This window comes from Carcharhinus amblyrhynchos, chromosome 2 (assembly GCF_965287045.1).
Source record: "Carcharhinus amblyrhynchos chromosome 2, sCarAmb.v2.hapA, whole genome shotgun sequence".
Taxonomy (NCBI): Eukaryota; Metazoa; Chordata; class Chondrichthyes; order Carcharhiniformes; family Carcharhinidae; genus Carcharhinus; species Carcharhinus amblyrhynchos.
In genome coordinates this window covers 2,620,267-2,638,128 of record NC_137325.1, presented here as the reverse complement: position 1 = coordinate 2,638,128, position 17,862 = coordinate 2,620,267, and the positions used below count along the sequence as shown (strand labels likewise).

Here is a 17,862-nt window from a genome sequence, read left to right as displayed (position 1 = left end):
TCTTCCCTTCTGCCAATTTTATTGAAGATAAAGTCCAGACCAGCCTAGTCTTGGCATTTCTCCTCCTCTTCAACCTGATTGATCTGAAAGCCCTGGAGCTCATTTGCTTTCTTTGATGTAAATTGATTTATTATTATCACATGTATTGGGATTGGGATACAGTGAAAAGTATTGTTTCTTGCCTGCTACACAGACAAAGCATATCATAAATACAGAAGGAAAGAAAAGGGTGCAGAATGTTGTGTTACAGTCATAGCTAGGGTGTAGATAAAGATCAACTTAATATGTGGTTGGCCCATTCAAAAGCCTGATGGCAGCAGGGAAGAAGCTGTTCATAATTCCACTGGTACTTGATCTCAGACTTTTCTATTTGCAATAATGTGGAGCCAGTCATGCGGGTTGTTTTTTTCTTGAGGTGCATCTTAGTGAGGTATTTCGGGCACCTCTTTGTGACAGTGAACATACTGTTGTTCCTACCACGTTGCCCAGGTTCCCTGCTTTACCATTCACGTTGATGCGTTCCTGCAGGGACTGCTCAAATTGGCAGTGTCCATGCTGCCATCTTCCCCTGGTTGTGTGAAGTCCCAAGGTGAACATTAACACCTCAGCACCTTCATCTTGCCTCTCCTGAGAAGCTGCTTCACTACGGCCGTGTCTGCATAAGATGCTGGAGCAAGAGATGGGGTGGGGTGAATTGGTTGGGGGTGTGGGGGGTGGAGTTGGTAAGGAGGATGTTGATGCCACTATTGTGCAACACATCCTTAATGCTAAATCTGAACTGAGGAATTAACTACGCAGCATTCTGATATCGAATCCTGAACAACAACTCATTCACAGCAGTTTCATTAACGCAGAATTTTCTCTCCTTTGCATTATGGATGTGCATTTGCTGTTATTGATGTCACTGTCTTTCTATGAATATATATATCCCTGTTTTCTTCCCCCAGGTAACCCTGACCTAGTTAGCAAAGTTCCTGTGACCATTCAGGTTTTAGATGTTAATGAATATGCACCAGAATTCTCTGTGCCTTACGAGACCATGATGTGTGAAAATGCCCAGTCTGGCCAGGTACAGTATCCAGTGTGCTAAAAATAAAAACCAGCCACTGTTCCTGTGATTTTACTTCAATGTAATAATTATGAATAAGACACGGCTGGGAGTTTCCTGTGGGCTGCTGTCACTCAGTCATCAGAATGTCAGGCATTTGGCTGAAATACTGATTACTTATCATTTCTGGTGATGTTCTGATGACTGATCATCTAACCACTCCAAGGAAACTCCTGGTTAAGACATTAGTGAGTAATATCGAATAAGGATGAATTGCTATACAACCTCGTAAAGGAGTGTCTTCTGCATTTACAGGATGGGGAGGAGGGGGGAGGGGTTGGGGCAGGAGGATTGGGTGGGGATGGGAGGATGGGAAGGAGGTGGGCGTGGGAGGAAGGGGTGAGTTATTGGCAAAAGGGGAAATGAAGGGCATTAAAAGGCATATTTTCCTGGCTATTTCTCTTCCTGTCCTACCTGCAGCCTTCAGACACAGTTACCTCTTCTTCCCATCACACCATGCCATACCTCCCATGTAAAAGACATAGAAACATTGAAACTAGAAGCAGGAGTAGGCTATTCAGCCCTTCAAGCCTGCTCCATCATTCATTTTGATCATGGCTGATCTTCAAATTCAATATCCTGATTCCCCCTTCCCTTGATCCCCTTTAGCCCCAAGAGCGATATCTAATTTTGTCTTGAAATCACACAATGTTTTGGCCTCAACTACTTTCTGTGATAGTGAATTCCACACATTCACCACCCTCTGGGTGAAGAAATTTCTCCTCACCTCAATCCAAGAACGTTTACCCCATATCATCAAACTATGACCTCTACGAAACTGATTCCCCACCATTGGGAACATTTTTCTGAATCTACCCTGTCTAGCCCTGTTAGAATTTTATAAGTTTCTTTGAGATCCCAGCTCACTCTTCTAAACTCCAGTGAATATAATCCTAACTAATTTAGTCTCTCATCATATGACAGACCTGCCATCCCAGGCAGGGAGTCGTCAACCTTCACTGCACTCCCTCAAGACAGAAGTCATCTGTCCAAAATACACACAGTGGTGAGCACTATTATCTCACAGCACCAGGGAAATGGGTTCAATTCTGGGTGATAACTCTATGGAGTTTATATGTTCTCTCTGTGTCTGCTTGGGTTTCCTCCAGGTGCTCTTGCTTCCTCCCACAGTCTGAAAGGCGTGCTGGTTAGGGTGCATTGGCTGTGCTAAATTCTCCCTCACTGTACCTGAGCAGGTGCCGGAGTGTGGCAACTAGGGAATTTAATGTGTTAATGTCGTCCTACTTATGACACTAATAAATAAATTAAGCTAATATACTAAAAAGTTCTGAAGGTCCTATATATTTTAATAAGTTTTCACTTAAGGCTTTGAAGGGATGGTGATCACAATAATACATTGCAGTACTCCCAAATATCAATTATAGTCTGGATCTGACAAACTGGGAGCTTGTACTGTGTGAAAATGCTGTGGAAGTGGTGCCCTGAATGTCTCTGGAGTTCCTTGGACTGATATTTGAAAAATACATCACTCTATAATTGAAAACAATTGGTTAATATCCTCATATACAAATATTAGACAGCTCAATTTCACTTTAAAGCTCTTAAGTGCAATCTGATTTAGGTAACTTTGATATTTCTTCATATAAATATTTAATATTAGTGCTGGACAACAGTAACATAAGTTCTGGTACATGCTTACAACACCAATAGATCATATCTGGTGCCTGTGTCTCGCCAATATTCTACAGTCCACATGGGCAATCTCTACAGCTACTATCTGACGATTGAATTCTAATTCCTGGTCACATTATATTCCACATTGTGAGATGTATCTCACTATTATTGACAGAAGTAAATAATTTCTATGTATCGAGTGACAACCAGGATGGAGTTTATACTACAGGGGTCGGTTTGTTCTGACTGGCTGAGTGGGAAAATGAAGTGGGAGTCTGGGGTGGGATTCTCCAGCCACTCACAGCAGCAGGGTTCTGTGATCCCACTGGTCTGAGATTTGACAGAGCGCCGGATTCTGTGTCCTCACTGGCAGCGGTGGCAGGGCGTGAACGGCGAGAGAATCTCAACCGTGATTTTTCACTCTGCCTGACAGGACAATTTGGATCCATCTTCCAAGCTTCATATTAGTGGGATTGGGTGGAATATTGGTGTTACGGTCATCCAACTTCACTCCCCATTAAAGACCATGAGTAATATCACAGAATGGTTTTGGCGCAGAAGGAGGCCATTTAGCCCCTCGTATCTGCTCTCCAAATAAGCAGTTCACCCAGTGCCAAGCTCCTGCCTTCTCCCTGTAACCCTGCACATTCTTCCCTTTCACATCCTGGTCTAATTTCCTTTTGAACGGCTCGATGAATTCTGCCTCCAGCACTCTCTCAGCTGCTGCATCCCACGCCCTAACCACTCACTGCGTGAAAACACCTTCCGTGCTGCTGGCTGTAAAATCAGCTTCCAATCTTCACTGCGTCCCCAAACCGAACCCTGTGGCTTTCCCATCTGTGCTGAGTTAGCTTAAACCTGCCCCCAGTGTCAGTGATAGAACATGTCAAATGTTGTGGAAAATTAACAGAAATTCTGTTTAAAATTATACTTCCCTTTTTGAAAAACTGACCAAAAGTTCCGATCGAAGTTATGTTAGGGAGAACCAGAAGATTTATAAACACATTGTAAATTCCAACACTAGATGGTGCTCCAGGCTGCGGATTTTGGATTGTCTAGCCTTACACCAGGACATCATTCTCTTGAGCTTCTGAAATTGTGCGATGACCATGGTGTCTGAGGCAAGGGATAATCAATCATGCATTGACTGAACTAAATCAGATCTAAAACCTGGAAAATGTGCAGCAAATCCAAATTGTCATTTTTATTATACAATCTCAATGGTAAGTCCATACTACTTCTGAGATTTGCCAACAGTTTGAATGCAAGCACATTATCTAAAACACGTGATTAACATAGCTCAACTCATTTTTCCAGCTTTCACCAGCTACAATCCTGTCCTTGATGGAGGGAAATCTAATGATGGGCTTCTCCAATTTTCTCTCAAGTTCTTGTTGCCGATTTCACACAAAGCTTAAAATTTTAGCTTCCCTTTAACCCGCAGGCAAAGGATAGAATTGGTTTCAGAAAATCCATGATAAAGAGTAAGCACCACTGGACGTTTAGAGAAAACCTTGCAAAATAATAAAAGGATTAGAATGGCGTGAATGTTCCAGGCTCACAATCACAGTCACTGGTGAATCACATGGCCTATTCTTGGTTAGAGAAACCGCACAGGAATCAGGGATTGATTGGAATATCCGGACCCCCCTGAGCAGTTCGAATTGTGAACATTCTCCCAAAATTCTCTCAATAACTTGGAATGAGTATGATGCACTTTCCAGGTACCAAATCAGCTCACTCTTTCAATGGAAGATATTAACAGGAGAGGTTTGACTTACTTAGTTCTCCGTTATAAATTTTGCTCAAGTCAGTTTTAGTTAACGAACTGTAGTCGGCTGTAAGAATCCAATCACTCAGTCAATTGCACAAGTGGAGAATCTATAGGCCCATAAATCTATAGGCTCTTGAAGAAACCTCTAAATGTTAGAACAATATAACTGGCGTTTTTGGGAGGGGGAGGTTAACTTACGATGATTAACACAAGGAGGATCCAAAACAAATTGGGACAATAAAGAAACTAGGGGGCATTTTTTTTCCGTTCCGCCCACCATGGGAATCGGAGCGGGCGAGGGGTAGACCGTGGAAAGATTTGTTGACCTCGGGTGGGATTTTCCGGTTTCGGGGCGAGCGTGGCTGGAAAAGCCTGTGAGGTTTTCACTGAATAAAGTTTCCTGAACTTAATTCAATGCCTTAGTTCATGTTGTCATCTACATTTGGGAAAATTACCTGGCTATTTTGAACACTATAAAGTTGGATGCACTGTCAGGGACATTCTGAGTGATATGGACAGGTAAGAGAAGGTTGCAATTGTGACTTACGTCTATGTCACGTTTATTAATGGATTGATAGGTTATGATCAGAACGGGAGGGGTTGTTTGCTTTTTTAAAAGTAGACGTGCTTATGAATTCAGTGTTTAACAATAAAAGCATGGGCAGGCTTTCTTGAGCTTTCAGAAAAGAATATTATTCATTGTACTTAACCTGTTCTGGGTAAAATAATAAAAACTTTCACTTGCACATGTGCATACACACATCAGTGTGAAAGTGGTTTAAAGATGTAGACAGATGATTGATCTATTCTTCTGAAGATTGCAGCAGTGAGGTTGACCTCTATTTAAAGTCTCTCTCTGCAGCACAGGAAGACTGATTTCAAAACTTGCAAGTAAGGGGAGGGGGAGAGAGAGGCTCGCATGGGGTTCTCACTTCCTCAGTGTCTCTTGTGACTGTGCTGGTTTTCAAGGAAAACAGATGATTAAACACAAAGGATTGGCTGGCTTGTCACATGACCCTTTATCGTCAACTGCCCAGTTATCTCAAATATGGCCATAGTGGATTCCAGTTGCCTGGCTTAAAGGATTAGCTGATATCTGGACAAGTTCCTTTCATAGTCAGAGTTTCATAGTCCAAGTGGCATGTCAAGTAGATTGTCTCCACCTAGATGAGTACCCAGATGATTGCCTGAGTGCTTTGCTAATAGGATAGGAGGTGGCCTCTGTTCATACACTTCCAAGGCAATTGTTCCTGAGAGGCCTCACGGATAGGTTGTCCCAACTTCAAAGGCTTTGGAATGTGGAAGATACAGAATATGACTGAAAGACTACGGAGACGGAACTCCATCACAAAAAAGGCTTCTCTTAGATTGACTCTCTAAGCATGGGCCTATAGATTTGGTGGGGGCTTCCCAGATCTTTCTCTGCAACTAGAAAATGAGATATGCAAAAATCACGGAGAAACCCAACATTCATGGTAATTGATCTTAATGTGGAGCCAGGAGGGCAGGGTGACCAGTTGGTTTTCACACAGTTGGCATGTGGCAAGTGAACCCTGACTATCTGCACAGCTGGTAATCCAGAGTACTTGAAGCAAGAACAGTCTGGTGTCCAGCACAATTCACTATGAGATTTACCAGTGCATTGTTACCTTCACCACGATATTGATGGACAACTTATCACTCAGCTGTGGTTCAATCAATTGGGAGTACATTGTCTCATGATTGTTTGCTTCCTGCAGCACATTGAACCATGAATATTTGACTGGATCCTCACATTCCGATACTGCCAACCAAATAGCTATTATCCCTGTTCCATTGGCATTTGTTTTCATCATTATGAACATCCCTGACTAGGGCAGCTTTTCCTTAGCCAGCTCAGTGTGCTCAATGAACCTGGGATCGATGCCACATAATAAGCCTATTCTTCCACTCAGTAAGATCATGGCTGATGTTTTATCTCATCCTAACATTTGTGGCCATCCCCATATCCCCTGAATCTGTGAGAGCCCAGAAGCACATTCCTCCCAAACCTAAAGATGCACATTGACCAAGCAGCCGCATCTCTTTGGAGTACAGAATTCCAAAGATTTACAGCTCTCTGAGTTAGCAAATTTCTCCTCAACTCAGTCCTCAATGGCTGCCCCTCATCTTGAGACCATGATCTATGTTGCTCCCTTTCTCTCTCTCTCTCTCTAAGTACAGTCTCACCAGGATAGGAAAGAAGCCCAATTTAGTTTGCAACCCCTGGTGTTCGCAGGCACTAATTAAGTCAGCAATTGGAACAGCTGCTAATCTATCTCCAAGGTCTCTTCTGAAGCAAAACATGGCCATGAAATATATACTGAGGGTATTCGCAGTGTGATAACTTACTGCCATATAGGTCGCACCAGAGACCTTCTCTCAAAAGCACAACTGTCTGACAAAAGGAGTGCTAAAGCAATCTTAAAAGTGTGTTACAGACAAACCTGAACATTTATTGGACTCAGAAAGAGAGGAAAAATCAAAATTTAATAAGATGGGACCCCCCCACCCATCTTAAAATAAATTACAGCAAGTTTAGCTTATGTTTGTTAACAGTTGGAATCAGTCAACACAACAAGGTGAAAACAAATTCTGGATTAACTCTGATGAAATAAGATTAGCTCAAATCTCACAAAATGTAATGCAACAAGCAGCCAGTTTGTTTAAATAAATATCCACTCGCCTTTGTAGTTTACAATATGAATGCATTTTTATACTCAGGTGGCTTTTTGTTTGAGCTTTATTTGTGTCGAAACTCTTGGGTTTCAAGGCTTCTGGCAGGTGAACACCCAAAACCTTAACAATGTTCCTGAGTGTCGTGATTAATCATAGAATCCCTACAATGCAGGAAGAGGCCATTCAATCCACTGAGCCTGCGTCAACAACAATGCCAGCCAGGCCTTATCCCTATAACCGCACATATTTACCCTGCCAATCCCCCGACACAAAGGGGCAATTTAGCATAATCAATCCATCTAGCCTACACATCTTTGGACTTTAAGGGTAGTTTAGCATGGCCAATCCACCTAACTACACATCTTTGATCATTAAAGGGTAGTTTAGCTTGGCCAATCCATCTAACTACACATCTTTGGAGTGTGGGAAGAAACCAGAGCACCCAGAGCAAACCCACACAGATACGGGGAAAATGTGCAAACTCCACACTGTTACCCAAGGCTCTAATTAAGCTCGGGTCTCTGGTGCTGTGAGGCAGCAGTGCTAATCACCGTGCCACCTGTGAGTCTGTGACTGTGTGCAGGAGGGCACACCTTTATTTTGCTGTTCAGGATTGAAAGATGTTTGCCTTTTGAAAAATAATACATGTTTGAACTGAGCGCGCGGAGACTCATATCCCCATGCTGTGATCTTTTGATCTTCTCAGATTATTATGACGATCAGTGCTGAGGATAAAGACATGCCGCCCACTACTCCGCAGTTTCATTTCAGACTGTCATCCGAAGCTGCCACCAACCCAAACTTCGCAATCCACGACAATGGAAGTAAGGACTGTTACTGTTTTTATATGTTCAGGAATGACGGGGTATTTCTCACAGAATTCGCTTCAAACCAATTACGTTTTTTTTTAATACACATCCAATCCTTGTTGTAAATGATTTTTTAAAGCCATCGCATGTCATGTGACTGACTGGTGGAAATAATCACGCTTTTATAATGATGACAACCGTGATTTGAAAAATGAGCTTCACAGCAACTTGATCCCAGTGTTGTAATCATCTGAAGATCCTTATTCAGACAAAAGCTTTCCGATCACAAGTTACCTTCATTTCAGAGCTGGCATCTCTGAAGATAATATTATCTGCCTGTCATCTTCATTTCACTTAAAGCATTATATTCACATACTTGAAGCATTTTGGGCCTCTCTTTTCCACGATTATGTACTATGTTTATTACTCAGAAACTGACCTTGTAAAGTTGCCTTTTGAAAGGTGAGGATACATTACTGATTTATTTTCCTATTCCAAGAAGATTAAAGGGTAGATTTTCTCCCGTTGTGCTTTATGGTGAAACCATAGTGGGAGGCTGGGGCTGTTTTTAAAAAGCCTGTAGGGTACCAATGTGACTGTGGTTGAGCCAGTCTGCGCCAATGCCAAGGTGAGATGCTACAGTCTTGACCCAGCCCCCGTTCCAGCCTCGTTTCACCCATCTCAAATGACCATGTTGGAGGCAAAGCCTCTCGTGGCTGCAGACATTACTGGAGCGTCAATAAAAGCAGCAGAACAGATAAATGACCACGTCAAACAACGACAAGAGAGCAAAATGACCACTTTGAGGACAGATTGGGGGGGGAGGGAGTCACCACAGGGAAATTGTATGGGTTATTGTAAATTACAGAATTTAATGCAATTATTAATACCGAGCGTTTGACATTTGTTCGTCAGATCAGGAGATATGTTGGTGACTGGGTTGAAGGAAATGGCAAGGCTGGAATGGATTTTAGAAAAAGATGGTTGGTGTGAAAAGAAAAGGTTTTTATTGCATACATAACATCGATTAATCCATTTTGATTAAGTCAGGGTGTTGAAGGACACAAAAGTGCAGGCAAATGGAGTTGGAATGCAGAAAAGCCATGCCTGAGGAACGTAACACCAGGAACAGGACATTCAGCCCCTGTTCCAACATTCAGCTCGATCACAGAGATGCTCTGTCCGTTTAACCACACAACCTTTCAGTGGTCGTTAGTTCTAGCAGCCAATCCCCCCTCCCAAAAAAAAGGTAAAAAATCGGTACAACAACTGAAATAAATTAATTAGTGTTTTAGCTGAAAACAGCTGATGATCTTGTTTAATATCTGGAAACAATGTCCCGCAGGCTGTCAGGATGAAATGGAAGTTGGGTCCATAAATGAGCAAGTCAGCTTGGATGGGCGATCGAAGGAAATGGGCTTGTGGGGTGACAGGGATCAAGCTGGAGATTGGGACTGACTGGGTTGTTCTGTGTTGCTGTACATTATTCTGTGCTCCGAGTGTTGGGCTCCGTGTGAGGAAATTGTCCAAACTCTGCAAACCCGGGACAAGAGAAACTGCCACACATGGATTTTCCCTCCCTGAGGGTAGATTTCAAAGACCACTGACCGCGATGGCACAATCCTTCCCCAGCTCATTCTGCAAAACACAAATTTAATAATGTAAATGCATAGACCCAGATCATCATTCTGTGCCCATAATAATGCTTTAATTCTCCTGCTTCTCAAGGAGTTAAGGTGTTGTTCAACTTGAAAAACGGATGACTAGCTTGATAACTCAAATGGGTTGTGTGTGGAAATGACACCTAATGGCTTTGTGAGAATGTTTTCTTGGAAAGAAAATCCAATTTCTCATATAACATTCCATTTTAAAGAGCACAGCTCCACAGACTGGAAGATGCTGGTTTGTCAATCACCAAAAGCTCAGTGGACTTGTGAATGCACTGGTTCTGAGTGTCGAATGACTTCAAATCAACAGCAGTGATCGTCCTCAATGTAAAAGCTGTCAGCCACGCACTCAGTGGATATCATCTCTGGATCAGAAAGTGGTGCGTTCCAGTCTCACTCCAGAGACTCCAGCCCATAATCATGCCTGACATTGAAGTGCAGCACCGAGGGAATGCTGTACTGCTGGTGATGACACCGTTCGCAGGTTAAGCAAGGCATCGACTGTATTCTCAAATGTATTTAAGACATATCACGGTAATATTTGAAAAAGAGGAGGAGGAGGTGCCTTGGCCAACATTTATCCAACATCTAAACTCAATAAAATTCATGATCACATTGCTGTTTGTGGATCTTGCTGTGTGTGATTTGGTTGCCTTGTTTTCCTACATTACACTAACAGTGTTTCAAGTAAGTACTTAATTGGCTATAAAATTGCAGAGTATTCAATTCAACTCACCACCCATCGAGAGTTCAAATCAAAGCCAATCTTCATCCTGAGAGCAAAGAGAAAAAGAAAAACTCACAAAACATTGATTCTCTGTCAAAGGCGTCAATGCAGGAATGTTAGCACCGTTCACACCAGCAGGATTTTTCCATCCCGCGGCACTGAACAGAGATTTGACTGGGTGCCAAGTTCCCCAACCTTGCTGGTTGTGAGAGCATGGTGTGAACAGCCAGCAAGATCACACCTAACGACTCAATGAAGAGTACAGGAAGGCATTCCAGGAACAGAACCAGCCAGACTGATAAATCAGATGTCAACACTGTGAGGCGACAGGGCTACATGTGAGCCAAACAACATGAGCAGCAAGCAATAGACAAAGATATGTGTGTGTGATTCTACAACCGTCAAATCAGATGTAAGCTTTGCAATCTTGCCACATCCAATTAGGAATGGTGGTGAACAAATAAAAGACTCACTGGAAGAGGAGGAGACTCTATTACTATCACCGTCTTCTATGATGGGGGGCACGAGCAAACAAGATGAGTGCAAAAAGCAGAGCTGAAGCACTTGCAACAACCTTTAGCTGGAAGTGCCAAGTGGGTGATTCATCTTGGCCTTCTCCTGAAGTCCCAGTATCAGAGATGCCAGTGTTCAAATAATTCTATTTACTCCAAATGTTATCGAGAAAACAGCTGAATGTATTTGATACTTCAAAGGCTGCTGTCAACATCCCAGCAGTCCCACTGACGATATAGGTTTTTGAAGTAGAGGTGTTCCTAGCCAAACTGTTCAAGTACCTCTACAACACTGGCATCGACCCTCGGCACAAACACAGACAAAAGTGCTGAACCCTTGAGGTGAGCTGCGTGTGGCTACCCACAACATTGAGGCAGAATTTTATTAAGTATGGCATCAAAGAACCGGAGCAAAGCTGCAGTCAATTGGAATCAGGGGAAATGTCTGCATTGGTTGTAGTCATACCGGACACAGAGGAAGATGGTTGTGGTATCCGGAGGTCAATCTTTCAGTCCCAGGACATCAGTGCAGGAGCTCCACAGGGGATAGTGTCCTCGGCCCAACCATATTCAGCTGCTTCATCAATGACCTTCCTTCCATCATAAAGTCTGAAGTGGGGGATGTTCACTGATGATTTCACAATGTTCAGCACCATTGCTGACTCCTCAGATACTAAAGCAGTCCATATCCAAATGCAGCAAAACCTAGAAGATATTCAGGCTTGGGCTGACAAATGGCAAGTGACATTTGTGCCACAGAAGTGTCAGACAATGACCATCACCAGCAAGAGAGAATCTAACCACTGCCCCTTGACATTCAATGGCATAACCATTGCTGGATCCCCCACCATCAACATCCTGGTGGTTACCATTGCCCAGAAACTGACCTGGACTAGTCATATAAACACTGGCTAAAAGAACAGGTCAGAGGCTGAGAATCTTACGGTGAGTAACTCATCTCCTGACTCCCCAAAGCTTGTCCACCATCTACAAGGCACAAGTCAGGAGTGTAATGGAATCCTCCCCACTTGCCTGGATGAGTGCAGCTCCAACAACGCTTCAGAAGCTTGACACATTCCAGGACAAAGCAACCCACTTGGTTGTCACCCCATTCACTCCCTCCACCACCTGTTGCACAGTGGCAGCCATGTGTACCGTCTGCAAGTTGTATTACAAGGAGTCACCAAGGTTCCTTAGACAGCATCTTCCAAATACACGACTACTACTGTGTGGAAGAGCAAGAGCAGCAGGTGCATTGGAACAGCAGGAAGTTCCCCTCCAAGTCACTCACCATCCTGACTTGGAAATACAATGCAGTTTGCTGGGACATAATCTTGAAATTCCATCACCGTGGGTGTACCTGCACCTCAGGGACTGCAGCGATTTGAAAGTCGTTAGGAGTGGGCAATAAATGCTAGTTTAGTCAGCATCACCAAATCCAATGAAAAATAAAACCCTTAACAAAAGGCAATGGATTTTCTCTGGATGGTGATGGGAAGCCTTCATTCTCTTGGTTAGAAGCCAACTATCAACATCAATTAAACATTGCATTCATATCCTACAATTAGAGTTGTTAGAACACCCTCCTTTGCCTGAGTGTCACACGGTTTAACACTGGGCTAGATAAGCAGCTATTAGGGAATGTGACCAAAGTTTGCTCAAATAAGGTTTTCAGATATATTTTATAGGGGGAACAATGGAGATAGAAAGGTTTATATTAGGAATTGCAGAGCTTAAACCGCAGGCAGCTGAAGGCCCAGGTAACAATGGTGGAACTGTTGAAATCAGGAATGTCCAAGAAACCAAAATTGGGGGAGCACAAGGATCTCGGAGGGTTGTGAGAATGGAGGAGATTACTGAGATAAGGAGGGCAAGGCCAGGAGAAATTAGAGAAGAAGGATGAGATCTTTAATTGTGTGCAAGGCTAAGGGCCCATGTGGTGCAGTGAGTACAATGGATTATGGGGATGGATCGTGGTGTGAATTGCAATACAAGCAGCTTTGAATGAATTGAGATTTATGGATTGTGGAAGGTGGGAGGCTGACCAGGAGAACATTAGGACAGTCATGGCCAGTGGTAACACACCTTACGACACAAGATGCTTCACCCATTTTGAAATGACATTGACAATTCCCTCACTATCCATGTGAACACGGAGTCTACAGTTCCACACACTCCGTACCCTCTGAACACTACTCCCGAAATGGAACCTCAGACTGTGGAATCAGCCCATTCATTTTCCACTCATTCTCCACTGTGTGTTGACTGTGAATGGAATCTGAGATACTGAAGGTTTGTTCTAATTCTTATAACTTGAAGAGGCTGCATGTCAAAAGACATTGTTCCACTGAGTAGATTTCTGATAAATATATATTGATCATTTTTTCATCATTGCTTGTGTTCCAGTTATTAATATTCTGTTAACATGCTTGTGTGCTGAAACAGTATTGTGCAACATTTGCAGTTTTGAGGGGGCCATTAACTTCATAAAATAGCTGAAAGAAGAATTTTATGAATGAATTAGCAAGTTTCTTGTATCAAAGAGTGTGATTTGAACTCTTTACTTTAAAGGAGAACTGCACAGATTTATTTAAAGCGAAGGAGACATTCATGAGTTCAGGACCAATGAGTTTTTTTTAGAAATGTGGTCACTGTTGTGCAATAGGCAAACTGCATCAGCAAATTTGCACACAGCAAGATCCCACAGGCACCAATATGTGATAATGGCTGAGAAATTATATTGGCACAGGATACAGGTACTAAATGGTTGTTGTGTGATGAGAGACAAGTCTTGGTGGGCAGTCAGCATAAGCTTGCAAAATACAGACACCCACCAATAAGACAATCCCAAAGCAACTTAGGATGCAGGTGCTCAGGAACCTTGGCCAGATCCGAGGCAGAGCTGGCTAACAGGGAGTTCTTATGTCAGGAAGGGGCAGGTGAGCTGGAGGGACTGGGGGGGAGATATGAGCTGGAGGTGAGGGGCGAGGAGTCGGAGAGAGTGAATCAGACTGGTGAGGGATATGGCAAAATTGTGAAGTGAGGACCAATCTTGTTCTTTGTAACTTCACAGTAAAAATAGAAGGGAACTGATCATTTCATCATCAGCCTCTGGCTGTCCCATTAAAGGCTGCAGGTTAGATCTCACAGGTGTTGACCAGTTTATGCTAAATTTGACTAGAGTCTTTCATCACGATTAATACATTTACTAGGGCTTAGCACTCATTTAAGGTGGGTGAACTCCCAGAACCGTTCAGGTTGGAGAGATCCTGGTCAAAAAGTCACGCACTGAATTGTTTTCCCAAATCCATCAATATCTCCCTGAAAAACTTTCAGTGATGTTGTTTGAAGGTTAAATGTTGACAGCACCTCATCATATAGCTTCTTATAATAATGCATGGATTTCTGATGATCTGCTGAGTACATGTTAACAAGCTTCAACAACATGTTTCTTTTCATAAATTTTGTTTTTCCAAAATATATACTTTATTCATAAAATTTATAAAAGTACATGAAGTAACAATTCAAAGTTGACACTATGTAAATATATTGGGGGTAGCATGGTGGCATGGTGGTTAGCACTGCTGCCTCACAGTGTCATAAGAACATAAGAAATAGGAGCAGGAGTAGGCCATCTAGCCCCTCGAGCCTGCCCCTCCATTCAATAAGATCATGGCTGATCTGTTGTGGCTCAGTTCCACTTTCCCGCCTTCTCCCCATAACCCTTAATCCGCTTGCCTATCAAAAACCTATCTACCCGCGTCTTAAATATATTTAGCAAGGCAGCCTCCACCACTTCAACGGGCAGAGAATTCCAGAGATTCACCACCCTTTGAGTGAAGAAGTTCCTCCTCAACTCCGTTCTAAACTGCCCCCCCCCCCCTTATCTTGAGGCTGTGCCCCCTAGTCCTACTGTCCTTTCTGAGCGGGAAGAGCCTCTCCACCTCCATCCTATCCGTCCCATTCATCATCTTATACGTCTCAATGAGATCTCCCCTCATTCTTCTAAACTCTAACGAGTACAAGCCTAGTTTATTCAGCCTCCCCTCATAGCTCAACCCCCTCAACTCTGGTATCAGCCTAGTAAACCTCCTCTGCACTCCCTCCAAGGCCAAAATATCCTTGCATAAGTGCGGCGCCCAAAACTGCACACAGTACTCCAGCTGCGGCCTCACCAGTGCCCTATACAGCCGCAGCAAGACCTCCCTACTTTTATATTCAATCCCCCTCGCTATGAAGGCCAGCATCCCATTCGCCTTCCTGACCACCTGCTGCACCTGCATGCTGGGTTTTTGCAACTCATGCACAAGGACCCCGAGGTCCCTCTGCACCGTCGCATGCTGCAGTTTTTCGCCCCGTAAGTAATAGTCCTTCCTACCATTATTCCTACCAAAGTGGACAACTTCACACTTGCCAACATTAAATTCCATTTGCCAGTTCCTAGCCCACTCGCCCAGCCGATCTAGATCCTTCTGCAGACTTTCCACACCCTCCGCACAATTTGCCGTTCCACCAATCTTGGTGTCATCAGCAAATTTTGACACCCTACACTCGGTTCCCTCCTCCAGATCATCTATATAAATGGTAAATAGCTGAGGCCCCAGCATGGATCCCTGGGGCACTCCACTAGTCACCAACCGCCAATCCGATTAGCACCCATTGACCCCCACTCTCTGCCTCCTATTTGACACCCAATCCCCTATCCATGCTAACACCCTACCCCCAACTCCATGCCCCCTAACCTTCTGTAACAACCTCTTGTGCGGCACCTTATCAAACGCCTTCTGAAAATCAAGAAACACCACATCTACCGGCTCTCCTTTATCCACCGCCCTAGACACATCCTCATAGAACTCCAATAAATTCGTCAGACACGACTTCCCCTTAACGAAACCGTGCTGTGTCTGCTCTATTAAACAATTCTCCTCAAGATGCCTCGCTATTTTCTCCTTGATCACGGATTCGAGCATTTTACCTACAACAGACGTTAAACTAACCGGCCTATAATTCCCTGCCTTTTGCCTGCCACCCTTCTTAAACAACGGCGTAACATTAGCCATTTTCCAATCTTCCGGCACTTCCCTGGAATCCAGCGAGGTTTGGAAAGTAATCATCAAGGCATCCACTATCACCTCCGCCATTTCTTTCAGAACCCTCGGATGCATTCCATCCAGTCCTGGGGACTTGTCCACAATCAGCCCCTCCAGTCTGTCGAGCACCACCTCTCTAGTAACAATAATGTCATTCAGGCCCTCCACTCCTACCATCTTTCCATCGCTAACACCCGGCAAACTATTCACGTCCTCCTCTGTGAAGACCGAAACAAAAAAGTTATTCAAGGCCTCAGCTGTTTCCCCATCCCCTACCACTAAGTCCCCCCTCTCATCCTCTAAGGGTCCAACGTTCACCCTAGTCAGCCTCTTCCTTTTTATATATTTATAAAAACTCTTGCTATCCTTTTTTATATTAAGCGCTAGCCCAGCTTCATAGTTTATCCTACCCTTCTTTATCAACTTCTTCGTCATTCTTTGTTGATATTTAAACCTGTCCCAATCCTCTTCTCGCCCACTACTCTTAGCTACTCTAAACGCATCTGCTTTTAATTTAATACTCTCCTTTACCTCCTTCGTTATCCACGGCTGATTATCTCTCCTCCTACAATCCTTTTTAACCATCAGAATAAATTTCTGCTGAGCACCAAGGAAGATCTCCTTAAAGATCCTCCACTGTTCCTCAGCAGACCTACCTTCCAACGCGCTCCCCAATCAACATTTGCCAATTCCTCTCTCATCCTATCGTGTCAGGGACCTGGGTTCGATTCCTGTCTATGAGGAGTTTGCACATTCTCCCCATGTCTGCATGAATTTTCCTTTGGGTGCTCCGGTTTCCTCCCACAGGTGAAAGATGTTCAGGTTAGGTAGATTGGTCATGCTAAATTGCCCCTTAATGTCCCATGACGTGTAGGTTAGATGAGCTTGCTATGGGAAATGTATGGGGTTACAGGGATAAGGCCTGGGTAGGCTACTCTGTCAGAGAGTCGGTGCAGATTCGATGGGCTGAATGGCCTCCTTCTGCTCTGTTGGAATACTAAAGTGCAAAACAAGTCAGTTTTATGTGTCCCTCAGCACATAGTCTTGTCCTTTGGAATACACCAGTCTGTAACACAATATCAACACCTCTTTGCATTGGAAGTGTAGAAAGTAATTTAAACTCATATCTGAAAGATGGGAATATAGCATTCCTTCAGCACTGCACTGAACTGTCAGCCTTTCTCAGGCATTGGCAAACTTTTTGACTTGAAGTGCGTTTTAAAAACAAGAATGAAAACTATTAGGAGCCGTCAAGCAAAATATTTGATGTTTCTAAACCAATTATTTGGCAAATTGTCAAGTGTCTCTGGTAGAATGTGTAAATTACTATAAATAAATACACTTATTGAGTTTATAAAGCAGTGGGGAAAAGAAAATTAAATAGACGTAACTGTGAATTATCAGTTCTTTAAAGCTTTTTAAACTATAATTTTGTGACTAAACTCATCTTTGTGTTAAACTTTAATACAAAGCAAAAAGAACAAAGAAAAATACAGCACAGGAACAGACCCTTCAGCCCTCCAAGCCTATGAGAATCATGATGCCTTAACTAAGCTAAAGAAAACCTTCTATCCTTACTCAATCCATATCTCTCTATTTCCTCCCTATTCATATACTTTCAGATACCTCTTAAGTGTTGAGAATGTGCTTGCTTCCACCAGCTCCTCTGGCAGTGCGTTCCAGGCACCCATCCCTCTCTGCATGAAAAACTTGCCCACACATCTCCCTTAAACTTTCCCACTCTCACCTTGAACCTGTGCCCCCTTGTAATTGAAAATTGTAATATGCATAGAACTGGGAACTTTTTTTAACTGTTGGTCCTCAATATAAAAAATAGCTTTTA

At 43.3% G+C, this 17,862-nt stretch overlaps 1 protein-coding gene across 2 annotated transcripts in view; it reads left to right on the top strand.

The window, feature by feature from the left end:
- LOC145360102 (cadherin-12-like) overlaps positions 1–17,862 on the top strand; it is a 547,570-nt gene that overhangs the window by 520,547 nt on the left and 9,161 nt on the right. For both annotated transcript variants that reach the window (XM_080215073.1, XM_080215065.1), the window contains 2 exons: positions 948–1,069; positions 7,921–8,038. In XM_080215073.1, the coding sequence (XP_080071199.1) occupies positions 948–1,069; positions 7,921–8,038 (240 nt within the window). The remainder of the gene's footprint in view (positions 1–947; positions 1,070–7,920; positions 8,039–17,862) is intronic.